Source organism: Juglans regia, chromosome 5, assembly GCF_001411555.2.
Source record: "Juglans regia cultivar Chandler chromosome 5, Walnut 2.0, whole genome shotgun sequence".
NCBI lineage: Eukaryota > Viridiplantae > Streptophyta > Magnoliopsida > Fagales > Juglandaceae > Juglans > Juglans regia.
In genome coordinates, this window is record NC_049905.1 from 2,655,363 (window position 1) to 2,672,889 (window position 17,527).

At 36.8% G+C, this 17,527-nt stretch overlaps 2 protein-coding genes across 16 annotated transcripts; one reads left to right on the forward strand and one right to left on the reverse strand.

Annotated features, from left to right (window-relative positions):
- Window positions 1–1,251, forward strand: LOC118348503 (uncharacterized mitochondrial protein AtMg00810-like). Its single transcript, XM_035690346.1, has 2 exons — window positions 1–394; window positions 476–1,251. The coding sequence occupies exons 1-2, from the start codon at window positions 1–3 to the stop codon at window positions 1,249–1,251; spliced, it is 1,170 nt and encodes a 389-aa protein (XP_035546239.1).
- A 2,388-nt stretch (window positions 1,252–3,639) lies between these two features.
- Window positions 3,640–17,163, reverse strand: LOC108990618. 15 transcript variants are annotated; one of them, XM_035690130.1, is made up of 22 exons: window positions 16,160–17,163; window positions 14,721–15,206; window positions 14,471–14,584; window positions 12,237–14,372; window positions 11,863–11,979; window positions 11,511–11,693; window positions 11,362–11,424; window positions 10,489–10,560; window positions 10,123–10,389; window positions 9,057–9,176; window positions 8,598–8,657; window positions 7,575–7,615; window positions 7,344–7,421; window positions 7,153–7,237; window positions 6,893–7,052; window positions 6,298–6,525; window positions 5,461–5,512; window positions 5,186–5,273; window positions 4,911–5,063; window positions 4,392–4,465; window positions 4,200–4,305; window positions 3,640–4,075 (listed from the first exon to the last, which is right to left on the reverse strand). In XM_035690130.1, exons 1-15 carry the CDS (start codon window positions 17,021–17,023, stop codon window positions 6,927–6,929), a joined length of 4,812 nt encoding a protein of 1,603 aa, XP_035546023.1. In that variant the 5' UTR covers window positions 17,024–17,163; the 3' UTR covers window positions 3,640–4,075; window positions 4,200–4,305; window positions 4,392–4,465; window positions 4,911–5,063; window positions 5,186–5,273; window positions 5,461–5,512; window positions 6,298–6,525; window positions 6,893–6,926. The 15 variants fall into 15 exon arrangements, with proteins under 15 accessions (XP_035546023.1, XP_035546025.1, XP_035546024.1 ...); XM_035690132.1 differs by lacking the exon at window positions 4,911–5,063; XM_035690131.1 differs by lacking the exon at window positions 4,392–4,465.
- Between the last annotated feature and the right edge of the window lie 364 nt (window positions 17,164–17,527).

A 17,527-nucleotide genomic window follows, 5' to 3' on the forward strand; every position in this document is an offset into this window, starting at 1 on the left:
ATGGATTTGCCCCCTGGACTGCCTAATCAGAACAACAAAGTTTGTAGACTTTTAAAAAGTCTCTATGGCCTTAAACAAGCATCTAGACAATGGTTTGAGAAATTGTCTAACTCTCTTATCACTTATGGTTTCACTCAAGGAAAATCTGATTGCTCATTGTTTATTAAAAAGTCAGCAACTTCTTTCATGGCATTACTTGTTTATGTTGATAATGTGTTGCTAGTAAGTGATGATTTGCAGCAAATTCAGCTCTTGAAGAAGTTCTTACATGATCAATTTACCATTAAAGATTTGGGACCATTGAAATATTTTCTTGATCTAGAAATAGCAAGATCAAAAACTGGTATTTCACTTTGTCAACAAAAATATGCCTTGGACATATTACAAGACACTGGTAACCTAGGCTCAAAGCCTGCTGCTTTTCCAATGGAATCAAATCTCAAACTCATGGCTGATGATCCATAACTTTATGAAGATCCATCAGCATATAGGAGACTGGTTGGTAGATTGTTATACTTGACAATCACCAGACCAGATCTTGCCTATTCTGTCCAAGTGTTAAGTCAGTTTTTAGCAAAACCAGCTGTCAGCCATCACAAAGCAGCAATGAGGGTCCTCAGATATCTAAAAGCTACACCAGGGCATGGTTTGTTTTTCTCATCATCTTCAAAACTTCATCTCAAAGCCTTCTTAGACAGTGATTGGGCAGGCTGCATCGACACCAGGAGAAGCATAACAGGTTTTGCAATATTTTTGGGCAATTCCCTAATTTCATGGAAGTCCAAAAAACAAGCCACAATTAGTAGATACTCTGCTGAAGCAAAGTATCAAGCTCTTGCAGCTACAACATGTGAGGTGCAATGGTTGGTTTATGCCTTGCAGGACTTGCAGATTGATCATCAACAGCCCACAACTCTATACATAGATAGCAAATCAGTAATGTCTATTGCCACCAACTCAGTTCAGCATGAGAGAACTAAGCATATACAAATTGACTGTCACTTGGTTCAAGAGAAATTGCAAGAGAAGCTTATCAAACTGTTTTACATTCCCTCTCGACTTCAGTTGGCAGACATACTCACCAAGCCATTGGGTTCATTGCCTTTTTATCACACTCTACGCAAGATGAACATTCTCAATATTCATGTTCATCTTGAGGGAGGGTGTTGGAGTATAGCATCCCATATAGAAAACATGGAGTTAAAATCCAAAGAAGGAAAGGCCAAGGCTAAAATAGACAGTATACATTAGTTGGAAGGCTAAAGTAGACAATATACATTAGTTAGTTATTTTCTATTTTTAGTATAAATATATGTAAACTCAAATGATCAAAACACTTGATTCATTCAATATTTTTCACTTCAGATAGCCTTCGTGTGATATTTCTAGTTTTTCATATTTTCCATTTTCAGTTTATGAAACTCTTGACACTCCTCTTTTTATTCTGGACTTTTGAGGTTTCAATCACGCGAAGTGGATGTTTATATAATTGAAGTCTTCTTCTACTTCTGGGATTTGATTTGCCTGGCTATATAGTAATTTCATAATTTCGTTCTCGTAATAACTCTATGCATTATGGTCTCTTTTGATTTCTAGTTGCTCTAGAATTTGGTTTTCCTAACAGCTCAAGATCAATTAGGAGAAATATGTGCAGCCCTCGTTTCTTTTCTTTTTAGGAGTCACATTTCTTGGAATATTGACTAAGAAGAGATACAATCTTAAAGTATGCACGTCTGGACTCCCTCTAAAAAAAAGTTAAGTCTAATATTAAAAAATAATTTTTTTATATAGGTTTTAAATTTATTCAAATTTTTTAAAGAAAATACGCTGGACTTGTACACATTGAGCTTACTGCAAATATTATTTATATGGAATGTTATTGGATGTGTTTAATTCAATTATCTACATATTAGTCCTACTTGCAATGAACTGTTTTGTTATACATGATCGTTTTGGAAAATTAGAAAAAGTCTGATCTATATCTTGAGTCCTACTTTCATTGAGTGTGATCGTACTCCATGTTAGAAATAGAATGATCGTGATTCAGCCACTAGGTTTCAGGATAAAAGTTAATGTTTGAAGATCGTCAAAGGTTCTAGTTGCTACTACAGTAGAGGCAAACAGATCGTTTGTTGGGTCAAGTAAGATAGTTAATTGGCAAAAGTTTTATGGGTTTGGCTGCCCCTTAGGATTTTACTTTTAAAGAGTTCTTTTAAAGGTTTTCTTTCGATACTAAGATTGATGTTATGCAATTTATTTACTTTATGTTATTGTTTTATTATTAAATAATTGCATGGTTGACAATTAACCAATTTGTTGAGTGAATTAGTAGAACGATAGATTTCAATACAAAGGTACTTGAATAATTTCATATCCATATATCATTATTGCTACGATCATGTACATTAGATGACATGTACTAGCAACTGGTAAAATAGAGAATATTAATAACAAGGAAGAATTACTATGGAAAATGTTTGGGAGACCCATAAATTAGCCCTCCAAATGAATCCATATATATATGGAAGTCTTTCTTATAAGTAATTTTGCACACCAATATTAAATATAAGGCATTCCTTTAATATATATAAATATATATATATTAATTGTTAAGAAAGTGATTTTGTATTTTTTTTAAATGTTTTAAAATATTTAAAAATTATGAAAAATAAGTGATCAATCTAAACTATTGATACCTTTTATCGGTACCAGTAGTAGGACTCGATTACCATGTGTTGCCTTTTTCACAGCTGTACTCGCGGTTTAAAAAGTTTATATGTAGTACCTATAGTTATGACATAAGATGTTGATGTGGCATTTAATTGTCACATAATCACCAATCAAAGGTAAAAAATTAAAAAATAAAGAAAATAAAGAAGAAAAAACAAAAAACTTGGTAAAAAGATTTAATTGGTTTTTTAGGTGTTTTAAGAAGTTTTTCTAACAATTTTCTTAACTATTTTTCAATAATTTTGTGTTTTAGGAATTCTTAATAATGTTTTCTAAAATTTAGTTTATAGATTTTTTAAACTTTAATTTTTTTATAGATTTTTTAATGTTTAATAGAATTTTTTTGTGTTTTATTTTTTATTTTGTTTATGTTTCTTAGATTTATATGTTTATTTTATTTAATTCTTTTTATATTTTTTTACTGTTCATGCTAACCATGGTGTGTCTGAACTGATATGGCACATTTTCTGCCAGAGGACTGACGGAATCTTCACAGAAGTACTAATTTGAAACATTACCGTAACTATAATTATTAGTTATAAGCTTTTTAAACAATTGGTACCATTCATAAAAAATCAAAATTACAGTATATTAATTTTCTCCACTAACAGTAAAAAACAGAATCCAAGTAATAATCTGGATTCTATAATCCTAGGGGTTGGCTCGAGTGGTCAAAACCTTGATTTTGATGGAATGCACCCTCCATGTTAAAGATTCGATCCTCACGAGGGTAAACAATTTATGGAGACCATTGGACTTGAGAAACTAACTCTTGAATTATCCAAAGTGTACTTGCGAGAAACTCCTTGTCGAAAACCTGTGCATCCCTGAGATTAGTCGGGACTCTGTTCTCGGACACCTGGTGCCAATCAAATAAAAAATATCTTGATTCTACGAAGCCCGTGTATGTGTGCCAACACCCCATAGATTTCCCACTTTCATACAATGGGATTTGGTACTTGAAAATAAATAAACCTACTCTCCATTTCTCATATTATGAAGAAAAGATCTAAAATCAATAAGTTGACAATCACATTGGCTTCCAAAAAACTGGTAGAGGTTCCAAGAATTCTAAGCAGTGATGACCACATTCCATGCTGCATTCATTTGAATCTGCTGCATTCCAGTCTGTATTGATTTGAATCTGCTGATTCATCATCATTAACAACATTCCATGCTCTGGATTGATTTAGAAAGCCAATGATAGGTAAATCAAGATCTCAAAATTGTCAAATACTAATGTTCCATCCAACTTGTTCTTCAGACTTCATCCATATAAACAGTCGAGCCCTCTCTCTGGTCCACGACATACTCAACACTGCCCTCTTTAACAACAGCACCTTAACTGTAGACTCAAGCAAAGAGCAAAACAAGGATGGACAAAAGTTATAATTACTGTATAGTCCATGGTAACTTGATTAACATTAGTAGAAATTGAAACAGCTTAGCGTTTGCTCTCTTGGCTGAACCTTCATCTGTAGAAGCCGTGGTGGTAGTGGTGATGATTAGTCCAGAACAGCACTATGAACTTGGAAGGTGGAGTACATGTAACAGCTGTTCTTTGATGCCAGAGTCCTGAAAAAAGAACCAGTTTAGTAACTATCAGCAAAGAAACAAGACATTCACTTCTTACAACACGAAACAAGACATTCACTTCTTACAACACCAGTGCAATCATGTATAAGCAATGGGTGGGGCTAAGGTGTCATCAGCATCGGCAGCTTTTAACATGCACCTATTTAGATAAGTTGCTTGGAATCAGTGCTCTGATACTTATTGGTATTTCGAGCATTGGTAAACTTGAAGGCTTATACAGGCAGTAGACGATAAAGTTACCAACTAACATTGCAACATCACTAAGTGACCTTGTTGATAACTAAAGCATAAAACAATTTCTTGAGTAGTCGTATAAAAGCTTACGACAGTCTAGGAATGTGATTAGTATGACAAACTACATCCTAACATGTAAAACAAACATAAACTTTTGACTATTGTCAGGACACATTTAATAATTCAGATTTTATCAAGGAAGAAAAAAACTGTGAACAGTCGAGTTTGTTGTAACTAAAACTTTTTATTATTATTATTATTATTATTATTGGCACTGGGTGTCCTAAAACAAGTCCCGACTAATCCCAGAGGTGCACAGGCCCTCGGCAAGGAGTTTTCCGCAAGTGTACCTCAGGTAATATAAGGGAAAATTCCCCCAATCCGATGCCCCTAGAAATTGTTTGCACCCAAGAGCTTTCGAACATTTGAGGTGGAGGGAGCACACCACCAAGACCAAGGCTCTTACCAGCTGAGCCAACCCCTTGAGTTTGCTGTAGCTAAAACTTTTTAACAATTTTTTTATTATTATTTGTCGTCAGAATTTACAAATAAAAATAACAGGTGAAACCAAAGGTACACGTGCTATATACTAGGTGACACCTAAAGACTACATGTAATGTAGTACCTTTTGAGGAATATGATGGCAGCACTAAGCAACAAGTTCAACCTTGCTAAACATGGAAGCAGTCCTGCCGACTATCTCCAAGTTTCAACTGAAAAATAAATGCAAAGAAATGTGAAGAAAAAGGAAGGACCAGCATCATATTAATATATGTAAAGCACAGGGCTTCTTCTTTAATTCTGTGCTTTTGAAGTAAGTTCCAATCACAAAACAAGATGTTCCTAAGCGCTAAAATTTTTTGACAAAGTAATTGAAGATTTTATGAATCGTATTGATACCTCGTGGCTTTGGTAGAGAATCCCATATTTGTTAATTCCTGAGTTTTTTATTCTGTATGGAGATCATCAAATAAGCAAGAATACTACTTTTGCTAAAAATAAAAAACCACGTGTATTTCAATTAAAATGGCATTAGCTCTTTTTCTCATTCTTGGTCGATTGGAATGGAATAATAAATCTATTTCTTCATCTCTTTGCCAATAAATCAGAGTTTTCATAGAGAATAGCAGATTATGAGATTACAACTGGGCCACGAACTAGATTCAATAATCAAAATCTAATTCCCTCTGACTAAGAGGCCACTGTCAACAATGCTGAAGCCTCTGCATTTCATTGCTAGTTTCATATTTTCCTAAAATGTAACTAGGCATTCACTTTTGTCTACTTCCTGTATACTTGGGCTACGCCTATTTACTTGATTCAATAAAATTTCATTCTTACAAAAAAAAAACAAATCCACAGATTTCTATCTAGGGGTTGGATGGAAAAACCAATCAGATGTAATTTGGTGCAGTAGGCCTTTTTTGTAAAATCAATGGGAAGGGGGTGTAAAGCCACCCCATCCCGACAGAAGTTATTTTCTTAAGCTAATAATCCAGTGTACAAAACCGGAACAGCAAAAAGGATGCTTTACAACTAATAACAGAAAGCAGTTAAGCAATGTAGATCGTACAGTATCTCAGCAAAAACAAAGGCTAACAAAACCTGTTGTAGCATACTGTTACAGGAAATCATGGACTTCCCCAATGAAACTATTCAGTGTCTCAAGAACAAAGATATCCGAAAATACCAAGGAGAAAACGAAATCAATGCTAACCACAAGGAACATCAAAGCACCTTTGTTCTCCATCTTTCCTTGACTAAAAGGGAAATTGAAAAGCGCTCTTTCATGTGACATTCCTCTGACAACACTCTGACGGCATAAGACAATACTTAACAAGCAATCCTCTTGGTACCCAGAAAGAGTAAATAAATTCAATGAAGATATCATCAAGTCACCATTGATGTCCGAACAATAAACAGTAGTAGTCATCACTTTTTCATGTTTTCTACCACATATACACCCTGTGGAGCAAAACCATAGGATTTCAACATATCATTTTCAACCACGGTATGAAATAAGTATCAACCATTCAACTTTTGTTAGATCAGACGTGGATAAGCAACACCCTCCTAATTGAAGCATTATACAATTCATAATCAGTGATTACAAACAACAAAAATCCAATCCAAAGCATGCAGCTCGTCTGCCAGATCTTCTGTATTTATTAAAACTTCATTATTCCATTTCGACTGCTTTAATATTATTCTGATGTTTTTACTTTCTTCTACATAAATGATGAGGCCAAAAGTTAAAAGAAATGGGAATATGAAATAAAAAAACTCAAAACTCAGAAATTAGTACATCTCTATCTAATGACTTGCAAAATACCTTCCAATCATGACTCTCCAGCTAGTGAGAATCCCTATACAAGATCAATACTAGGGATGATTTTTGGAAGCAATCTACATGGCGGCATCGAACATGCATCACCATAATCAGGAATGCATGTAAGCTCATTCTCCAAGACAGAATAGGCTTCTGAAAATGCCTACAGGTCAATTTTGAGTCTCATCACTTTCTTTGATCATCATGCCAAGTGCACACTATTTCTATCATAGTTATGATTTTGACAAGGAACACTGGCGTACCTTAATACACTGATGTATCCTAAAACAATTTCTCCCCACATTATTTGTTGGAAATAGAGGATCATCAATGTGTATTGGATCAATGCTACAAGATTAAACAGATTGTCAAAATAGTACATAAAGGATACATTTCTGGGGAATCCATGTCACTCATAAATTCCAACATAGAAAGCAGAGAGTGCTGCTATTACCTGCAACCTCTTTCCCTTTTCATATAAACTCCACTCCCCTGAACCGAAATACGCATTTGGCGAGGATCAAACACATTGCTGGAAAATCAGAGATTAGATTATAAAATGCAATGAATCTATTAATACAATGTGTTGTAATATTAAATAATTCTATAATCAAATTGCATAGTCAATTTCACAAATCACTTTCAATAATCAATAGACAAACTTTGTCATCAGCATTTGACTTACCCAAAGAAATATAGAAAATCCATCAGAAGACTTCCAAATTTCTGCAAGAACATTGATAAACAACTATAAGCACATATTGAAAACTACAGAAAGGAGAAAATAGTAAAATTATGGATCTGAACATTGTGTATGACCAAGGCACAAGAAATTTGAATATTCAAATTATAGAACTCAAAGCCTTGCAGTGGTTTTCTGATTGGCTGTTGCAAATAGGGATGGAACACATTTCGGATTTATTTATTAATTTAAGCTTTAACTGAGGCTTATCCATCAGTGTAACCATCCCACTCTTATGAGGGGTGGGGGTGCAATTTAGCACAGAGGTCATTGGCAACCAATAAATTAACACTGTTACATTTCAGGGGAGGAATGAGATTCCAATGGATTAGATGCTTGCTGTCTGGGTGGCTTTTAATCCAAAGAAAATACAAATGGCACTCCAAGACAAATATTCCTAAATAGTAAGTTTGCTCAGGCATGTTTGATAAAACATGATTTCAAAAGATAAAGGCATAGCACTTCTCTATAGGGGGGTCAATATTTCCTCACCCAGATGGTTTCCAAACTCTATCATTACACAAGCCTTCCCTAGGTAAACAGCAGAGATATTTTTGATAGGTAGTAAACATCAGAAATACTACTGGTATTCATGAGAAAAGTAACTCGAGGAAAATACCCTCAAATGCAAAAATGCCAGCACATCCTATGCCTCTAAAGGATAATGCCTTTCAGCACAAACTATTGTATACAAGCACCTACAATACACCCTCAATAACATATAACAAACTATTGTACAAATAAGATTTTTAAGGAGGATGAAGTATCTACTAAATAATATCTCATTGACTTACCACAGACAACTTTAATATGTCTAGTGTCAAGCTAATTAAACAAAATTATAGAAGAATTTTTATGATAACTGATAAACAAGTAAATCAAAAGGAGTTAAAAGAGCCAAAGATATAAAAGGCATGCAACATATCATCAATGGAAAACAAACAGAGGTGAAATATTGGAATTTACATGGTTAATAGGCCGGCCAAGATGATGCTCATGCTGAAGAAAACGTATAATCAGTAACACCTGCGAAGAACAACACAGTGAAATGCAAACACATGCAGGATCACTATTACTTATTCCTTTTTATCCTTGACAAGAAAATGTCAAAACTAAAAGACCAACCAATAGAGGACTATGCATCTTGCTTCATAGATTTTTTTTCAATGATGTGGAACCTCACCAAGGCACGCACTCATGATTTCACCCACCAGAACCGTATATAAAGTAATTCACATGAATTCTCAGTGCAAAATCAAACTCAAGATGCATGAATCAACAGCTCACCCCAAGCTGACCACCCTATGACCACTAGGCTGCACCCTAACAAGGATCTCACTTTGTAGAATTTAAAATGTTTTGTTGAGGTTCTTTGGTCATGGAACAAGCTACTTCAAAGAATATGAGAAATGCAGCAATGCTCACCAAACAGTAGGAACTTAAACCACCAGAATATGACTGGTCCAGGCTACGATCTGCCAAGAACTGTTTCAGTACCAAAGCAAGGGGTGTAGCAGCTGGAAACTGATCAGTCAGCTCTTTAACCTGTAACAGAAATGAATAATATGTTGAAATACAATGTGGCATAAAAAAAACCCTTCAGAAACACCATAATGGGAAATGCATCAAAAGTCAATGCAGAAAACACAAAAAGATGAAGGCCACCAAACATAAAGAGCTGATGAAACAGGAAGATCATGGTGCCATGCTGATTTGTACTCAATTCCATCTGGCTGGTTTCTGCAGCTTTACAGTAAACATCTGTCATTCAATGCGACGTTTTGGCAATATCACCATTTTTTTGGTTGCTTGGGGGAACCTTGGAGGAGGGGTGGATAATTTTCATTTTCATACTAATCTTCATATAACATTTCCAAACCAGCCCAGCCAATCACAATTAAGCGATCTCAATAAGCCTAGCTTCACAAGGAACTTTTTTTAATTTTTATAAGTAGCCTATCTTCACAAGAACATGCACGACACATAGTATACAATACTTTCCAAACCTCAAGTACTATTAGGATCTACAACTAAAATTTGTTTCTTATATAAGCATGCATATCCTGCTCTGGCAAAGGTATTTCCACAAAGAATAATTTGATTTGTCATTATGAAACTCAAGCAAACAATCAATTGACATGACTACAGCATCACCGTAAGACTGCATCTATCTCCAGTAGTATGAAAAAAAAAACAGAAGCTACATCTTCACATTATTCCAAAGATGGTACGGTGAAATAACGAACATCAACCATGGTTTTAGAATATTGACTCCTATAGTTAAGACAGGTAACTGTTCACATCCAAAGCCTTCAATTAAAAACATCAACCAAATTGATCTGTAGTTCATCAAAACAATATCTTCTATCTAACTATATTCCTAGAGTTTATCGAACCTATGTAAATAACTTCAACCAATCTCACATCAAAATTCCCATTATGGTAGAATATGTACATAGTCCAATAACTATCCATAGTCCAAAAAGATTACCAGTTCTGTAGTTTGGAGTCCTGTATGTGATGGTGACCTAAAACTGATGTCAAGACGAACTGATTTTGAATCATTATTAGTAACATGATCTGTCTGTATGCATCTAGTACTAGAAGGAGCAGAATCTTCAAAAACAACCGCATCAGAATGAGCATCATTGCCTTGTTCACCAGTTACATGAGTCGTCTCCTTAGGTGATTGTGCATTAGAGGTAGAAGAGGTAACAAGATCATGAGGAACTTCCACCGCAAGCATAATGATAGGTATCTAATAGCAAAGGGGCCAGTATGATAAGATCCAGGAAGATAAAAAGTGGCTAACATTAGAGAAAAGAAAAATGGCATAGTTCAAAAGAAGAGGCATTACAGCTGTATTTTCCACAGCCTTAAGAGAGTCATTTTTTACCCACTCCTGGTTTGCAAGATACCTGGCTGCATGCTGAAAGACCAATACAACAAAATCTCAATCTTCCAACAGGTAAATAGCAGGCTAGCGGCAATTCAATAGACACCACAAAAGCAATTTCACAGATCTTGAAGAGAATGGGAGAAAATTAACAGCTCAATTGCCAACATAACAGCTCGAGAACAAAATAAAAATACAACACTAGTTCCATCTAAAGTAAGAACATTCTTTTTACCTGATGGCAATGTGTTTGAACATCACGAAGAAAAGAACACTAATTCCATCTAATAAGTAACCTATAGTGAAATTTGCCACCTTTAATTTTTAACATATCTTCTCATCTAATAATCAGTCAACGAGTATTTATTAATTGCAAATTTGACTCTAATCTGCAAGTCAATGAATCCATATACAATATTCTTCCATTGGTAACAACAGAAGTAGTTTAAAACAAAATGTCTGCAGAAGTTAGCATCCCAGGGAAAAAAGTTCACATTGTTAATAAAAAGTGGGGATTACTTGCTCTGCTGTCACTTCAAGCTCACGTACTCATAATGGAATTTCAGTGCTTGTTATCAGTGAGAAATTACAAGAATCTTGATTAAAAGGATGTTTGTCAATGCAAATTTCATGTTGCCATTAAATTTTCTTGAAACTGACTATTGTTGTCCTTTCTTTCCCCCTGTGTACTCAGGCCTTGCCCTTTTCTTGATCTAATATATTTCTTCTTACTTATCAAAAATAAAATTTAAAAAAAAAGTAGTGGCAAGGTAGTTGAGGCAAAACTACTGAAATATTAATATTAACAAAAAAAAAAAAAAGGTGCTAAAATACCTGAAGGCAAGTTTCTTTAATGCCATTACGTCCTTCCAATATCCCGGCTTCTTTAATAGGTTCCTAAAGCATTATTCTTTTAGATAAGGTTTTTACGATGAGAGTAATAGCATGGGAAAAAGTAATAATTGAATCAAGATAACTCTTACCAGGTTCCTCACTGGAGGGAGACAAACCACGAGGTCCACATCACTCGTTGGCAGGGACAAACCAGTTGCATTTGAACCAAATACATTTGTCCGGGACCTTGGCCATAGAACTTGGAGAGATCGTGTAACCCGCTTGATGGCCCAATTGATGTAGGGCTTCCTGGCCATATTTGCAGCGGCAACCTTGCATTCCACCATATTATTCAAACAATCAATAACTTCTTGTCACATATATGACTAGGACTTATAACAACAAAGCTACAAGAAAATTGAAAAGAAATTACTATATTGATGACAATGACAAAAATTAGAACAATGATTCATAGTAACAAGGAAAAAAAAAGCAAGATACCTGCTTGCAGAATGAGTCAATCTCATCATGAAGGAGGCTGTGCATCAAAGAAAGAGAGGCCCTCTGTGTAGGACAGCTCTGTAACTCTGGGGGTTGCAAGGGAAATGCAATATCTGGCTGCATAAAGATATATTTTTTTTTACAAGTAAATGATGGTATTAATAAGAATAGGCATAGCCCAAGTACACAAGATGGTATACACGAGGTAACGCCTATCTAGGAAGAAGAAAAGGAAAAAAGAAACAAGTTAAATGCATAAAGATATTTCCATCTGATAAATGCATTGCATTGAAGAAAAGCAGAGTAACTTTAGAATGAGATAACATTTTTTATGAGTAAACTTTAGAATGAGATAACATAAATGCTATACTTACATGTTCCTGATCACGAGCCAGCTGTGATATTGCAATCAGCCGATCTTGCAGCAAAGTTGCAGGTAGAGGCTGAATCATTGGATGAGCTGCAAGATTGTTATTTCTCCAAGTAGGCCAAACAACTTCAGCGCCATCCATGCGCAAACAAGCATCATCAAGGTTATTTCCATCATGGTACCAGCCTCTAACACCCCAATGCCTTGGGCTCGAACTACCAGATCTAACAGTTGGGAAACCCCTTTGTTTTCTGGAGTCACTCACAGGAGAGGGTGGTGGTGGACGTGGAGCCCTTGGAACACAAAGCACTACAGGTGATGGCGGTCGCTTTATCCGAGGTTGCTCCCGCCTCGCAGGAGGAACACATGGGCTTTTGTGATCAGGATTACGCTTAAACTCGGACCTTGATCTTTCTCTAGACATGTGGGGAATGATGATTGGCCGCAGAATGGGGTAAGGAAGTGAATCTCCTGTCTTCCCTTCAACATCAATGGGTAAATTGGACAAAGAACCAGTAGGTTCCTCCTCTGCTGTCGTGTCTGCCAATGCTGAAGAGGGATGCAACATCTTGCCAGGTACTTCACTTCCCGGCATTACATAGCCAAGAGCACCAGGACCCAAAGGATCAAAAGGAGAACCAAATGAAGCTGCAGTTGGTGAGGTCAAGCCGTTCGTACTATACGAAGAAGAATATGCAACCATGTCATCAACAGCCCTAATCATATCAGCCTCACGCCAAGCCCATGAGCTATCATCAGAACTTAGTGAAGGAGGTCGAGAGAAACCTGTCCCTGGAAGATCAGAAGGATTCCAGTACATCACACCTCCGCCAAAGTATTGATTATAATCCATCCCAGAAACAGCATGCACCTCAACATCCTCCTCTGATATGCAGTGGCTATCACATTCGTCTGCTAGTTCCTGTGTATTCGTTACCAAGTCTGTGACATCCCCAGAATACTTCCTTTCATCATCTATGGACATTGCATTAAGCCGCAGGTTGTGAGGGGTGAAACCTTGTGGATACGTAGACTGCAGCCTTGGGATAAATCCAGACTCATAATTACAAGTTACTGATGGAGCCAGTCCACAAGCACTTCGAACCACTGGCGGCCAATCTAAACTCATTGGTAATGGTCGAGACAGAACTGGGTTACACCCACCTTCAATTGGAGAGTTTCTCGCATGATGCATTGTGGGTATGAATGATTGTTGGAAGTGATTATGCCAGTTCCGACCAACATCCAGATGCAATCGATCGGTGGCAGCTGGGAGATGTGAGTTGAAAGAGGGAAAATAAAAGGGAGCTACAATGGGCCACTCATTTGAAGGGCGCTCTGAAGAATTTGACGGTCCAGTATCATATGTATTTACACTCCCTGAATCTCTAACCCGAAAAGACTCCTCTTTCACATCAAAAGGTCGGATTGGTTTGTCAGGAAAAGTTAGTTTCACATTAGTTTCACATCTATTTGCACAATTCTGAGAATCGATATCTCCATTGTTGAGAACAGTATCAACCTCCAATGCAGGCATAGTAGGAGGCTCTGTATTACAAATTAGGGTTTCAATTCTGGAAGATATACTTTGATTTGCAAGCCTATTGTTAGGTAAGTTATAACACTCTGGATTGATACAACATAAACTATCACTAGAACCATTAATAAAACCTCCTCGAATGCTTTGCACGGGATTATCCACCCCATTATGCCCATTAGCAGAACTACTAGGAAGACTTGAATTTGATGGAAGGATATTACTACCAGTTGTATTATCAGCTGTTGCATTCTGACTGGTTGAAATATCAGATGCTCCTTGAATGCTTTCCATGGCATCATCCTCCTTAGTAGGCCCATTAGCAAAACCACAACGGAGACTCGAATCAGATGCAAGGGTATTATTGCCAATTGGATTATCAACTATTTCATTCTGGGCGGTTGAATTATCTGATGCTCGACCAGACTTTGCTGCCTCACCCTGAGAAACAACAGAGTGAGAGGAATCTTCCTGGACTGATCTCTCCAAATTTCTCACTTGCACAAGATTGTTAAACCCAGGTTTTTTATTTTTGTTTTTTTCTTTCTTACTCTTCCTCGAAGAAGTTTGAGCTTTTTCAACCACCATTCCTCGGGCATGTTCCTGATGACAGGCCAGCAATTATGAACCATCCAAACCATTAGTATAATACTCGTAAACCACTTATAAAATGTAAGATCCAAATAAGGAAAAAATGCTACCACCAGAACAGTTGACATCTCTCTGCAACTCTCTTTCTCCTGAGGAATATAATGTATCTTTTTGGGCTCCATCAAATCTACCTTCTGTTCATGTGCAATTGCACAATTAACATCCTGGAATATTTTTCCAAGCAATTATAATTAAATAGTATTAATGTCTACCTTTCTATAAAAGGACTCGCCAAATTTCTACCTTGAGAGGATTGTGACATGGAAAATCATCTAGACATGAACAGGGAATAGGACTTACCTTTTTCATATTGCGGGTCCTCGCCTTCTTCCTACGGCTAACAGCACCAAGCTTTTCATTGGATTTATTAGGTGATGACTTCTTGATTTCCTCCCCCAGAAGTTCAAGTTTTGTGCAATCAAGTGAAACCACCATAAGAAATCCTCGCAGTTTTCTAAATATACAATCAGAAATGGTACAAACAGATCCCAATGTACTAAAAAACACTTTCCCTTTATCATACACACTACTATGACATGAGAATATAATCATAATAATATCCTGAAGCACAAGTATGCTATTAAATGCATTGGCTAAGGAAGTATGTTTGCCCAAAAGAGTAGCAGGGGTAACGATCGAGCCAAGTTCTGCCTCTGCAGTGACACTGGGGATAGTCTTTTGCATTGTGACAGCATGATTGTATCTCTCTGGATGTTCCACGCCTGCACTTAAAAGCCACATCTCATCCTCCAAACCACTAGTTGCACCCTTCAGAATCTCGTGAGTCTGAAAACTTAGAAGTGACCAAAAGTGAGGCTAAAGTGGAATAAAACATTTAAAACCAGAAACAGATTAATCGTAATACCCTTTACATAATAAAAAAAATCTGAATCCACAACTTACGGTGCTTAAGAAACTTTACCATTGTAAGGGAAAAAGAATATAAAATTACAATATTGAAGCAGAAGGCAACTAAGACCGAGAAATTGTAAAATAAAAAAGAAGAAAAGCCCCCACTCAAAGACAAATTTCAATTGAAGGCACAATCTAGTGACCATCAATAGTTTCAAAGTTCAGGAAAAAAGAACCAATGAAGGGACAATTCTGTGCATTCCAAAAATTCTCACACTTAGAATGCTGGTGTTATTTTGCAAAAAACACCAACATATTTTTGCTAAAGAAAAAAAACATTTTGATCAGTGCAAAAGAAGAAAAAATATAATAGGATATAAAGATCATTACATTCTGTATGTTATAAAAATTCTCATATTTACCCTAAAAACCACGGATTGGGATTAACAACTCTGTATACTTTGCAACTTTGCCAGATGACCAAATTAGATGAGTTACCAGATAAGGCTCGTAAACGGTAAATCTGCAACATTCTTCATGTCTCAAACTAATACTTAAGCCAAGATATATGACCACTCGTTTCAAACATAGACAGCTATATTTTTTACTCTTAGCCATCCCTCCTGTTGGATATTATTTCCACTTCTCAATTAATGAATATTAAATATATAATTGACAATTAAATTATATTTCTCCTGGAAATATCTCGTCTTTTCTCGAGTTAACCACAACATTTAAAGCCATTATATTTTGCCAGTACAACGAATCGACTCTTATTCCTGAAAAGAAAATGCATTCTTAACTACAGATAAACTCCCACATAGTACAATTTAGACGAAAATCACGTAGAGAAGATAAAAAATAAACAAGGTTCCCGAGAAAAATACCAAAGCTTTTGCTGATTTCCCCAACGCCACTGTCAAAATCTTCCTCCTAGTCACGGTATCCAAATTAACCCACCAATCCACACAGCCCTTCTTCCTCCAAAACACATTGGCCGCAACGCCTGCCGCACTTGCCTTCTCCTTCAACTTCACTCCCCTTTTCCTCCCATTATTACAATTCAACCACGCCAGCCTCAGCGCCACTTCCAACCTATTCGCCACAAAAGCCTCCATGGTATAGTACCCTTTCGCCTTCAACCACTCCAATTCGACCCAATCCGATCCCAACTCGGTCTCGTCACCTCTCAAGAAGCCCCTATTCGATATTTCATCCATAGTATTCACGAACCTATCCAAATTCTCGACCAACTCCTCGCTAACCGTCACTGTGTCGACATTCTTGATCGAACAAGAGCACTCGTTGATGTTTTCGCCTTCCGAGGAGGCAAAGAACCGAGTCGAGTCGAAGAGTAGCCGTTCCGACTCGTTGGAATCGGCAACGCGGGAGAGGAGACCTCGTGACTTCTTGAAGCAGAGGCCGGGGAGGTCATGTGAGGGGAGGTCGGGGAGGATGATGAAGGAGCCGCGGCCATGGGTGCGGACTTTGCGGAGCATTTGGAAGAGGAGTCGTACGAAGTTGGAATCTACGGCCGTTAGATGAGCTTGGCGCTGGTGTACGGTGAGAGATGAGAACCATTTGAGAATGGAGGACCTGATGGGGTTAGGATTAGGGTTTGGGGAGTGGAAGCTGGAGTGGGAGCTATAGAGGGATATGTGGGAGGTGAGCGAGTCGATGAGCTGGTTCTGAGACATGAACGGGTTGGAGAGCGAAGTTTTGGAAGGGAAATTGAGGTTTGGCTTGGACATTTTTCCTCACAGGTCGCAGAAACCATGGCAGTAGTTGGGGAGAGGGTGGAACGTGGGGAAGAAGGAATGCCAGAGAATTTTCGGGCCGTTGAAACCGGACCCTTTTGGGTAGTCCGGATTCGTTTCTATCCGGCGGGTTGGAGAACTTCTGCCACGTTGTCAAAAAACAAGCCATTTCGTGTCGAGTCTCGACTGTCGTGCATCTCGTTTACAAGAGTCACCGTTAATCGTCGACGTTAGAATACGTTAGAATTAGAGATTCAACTATGTAGGTTTGGATAGTTATAAGTGTCTAAAAGAATTGTGAATAATAGTAAAAAAATAATAAAAAAATATTAAATAATAATAATAAAATAATAAATAGTAATAAATAATAGATAAATAATAATAATAAAATAATAAATAATAATAAATTATTCTAAGAATAAGAAGTACTTTTAGAGCACTCTCAATGGTTGATGTATCTTATTTTTTAAAATATATCATTAAAATTTATTTTTTTTT

Bases quoted from the DNA above. Each gene is read 5' to 3' on its own strand.
- LOC118348503 (XM_035690346.1), top strand. From the start codon at position 1: ATGGATTTGCCCCCTGGACTGCCTAATCAGAACAACAAAGTTTGTAGA. The intron at 395-475 runs GTAACCTAGGCT...AACTTTATGAAG, and splicing joins GGACATATTACAAGACACTG to ATCCATCAGCATATAGGAGA.
- LOC108990618 (XM_018964640.2), bottom strand. From the start codon at position 17,023: ATGTCCAAGCCAAACCTCAATTTCCCTTCCAAAACTTCGCTCTCCAAC. The intron at 11,694-11,862 runs GTATCTTGCTTT...GTGGAATGCAAG, and splicing joins TTGACTCATTCTGCAAGCAG to GTTGCCGCTGCAAATATGGC. The intron at 11,425-11,510 runs GTAAGAGTTATC...ATAATGCTTTAG, and splicing joins TCCCTCCAGTGAGGAACCTG to GAACCTATTAAAGAAGCCGG.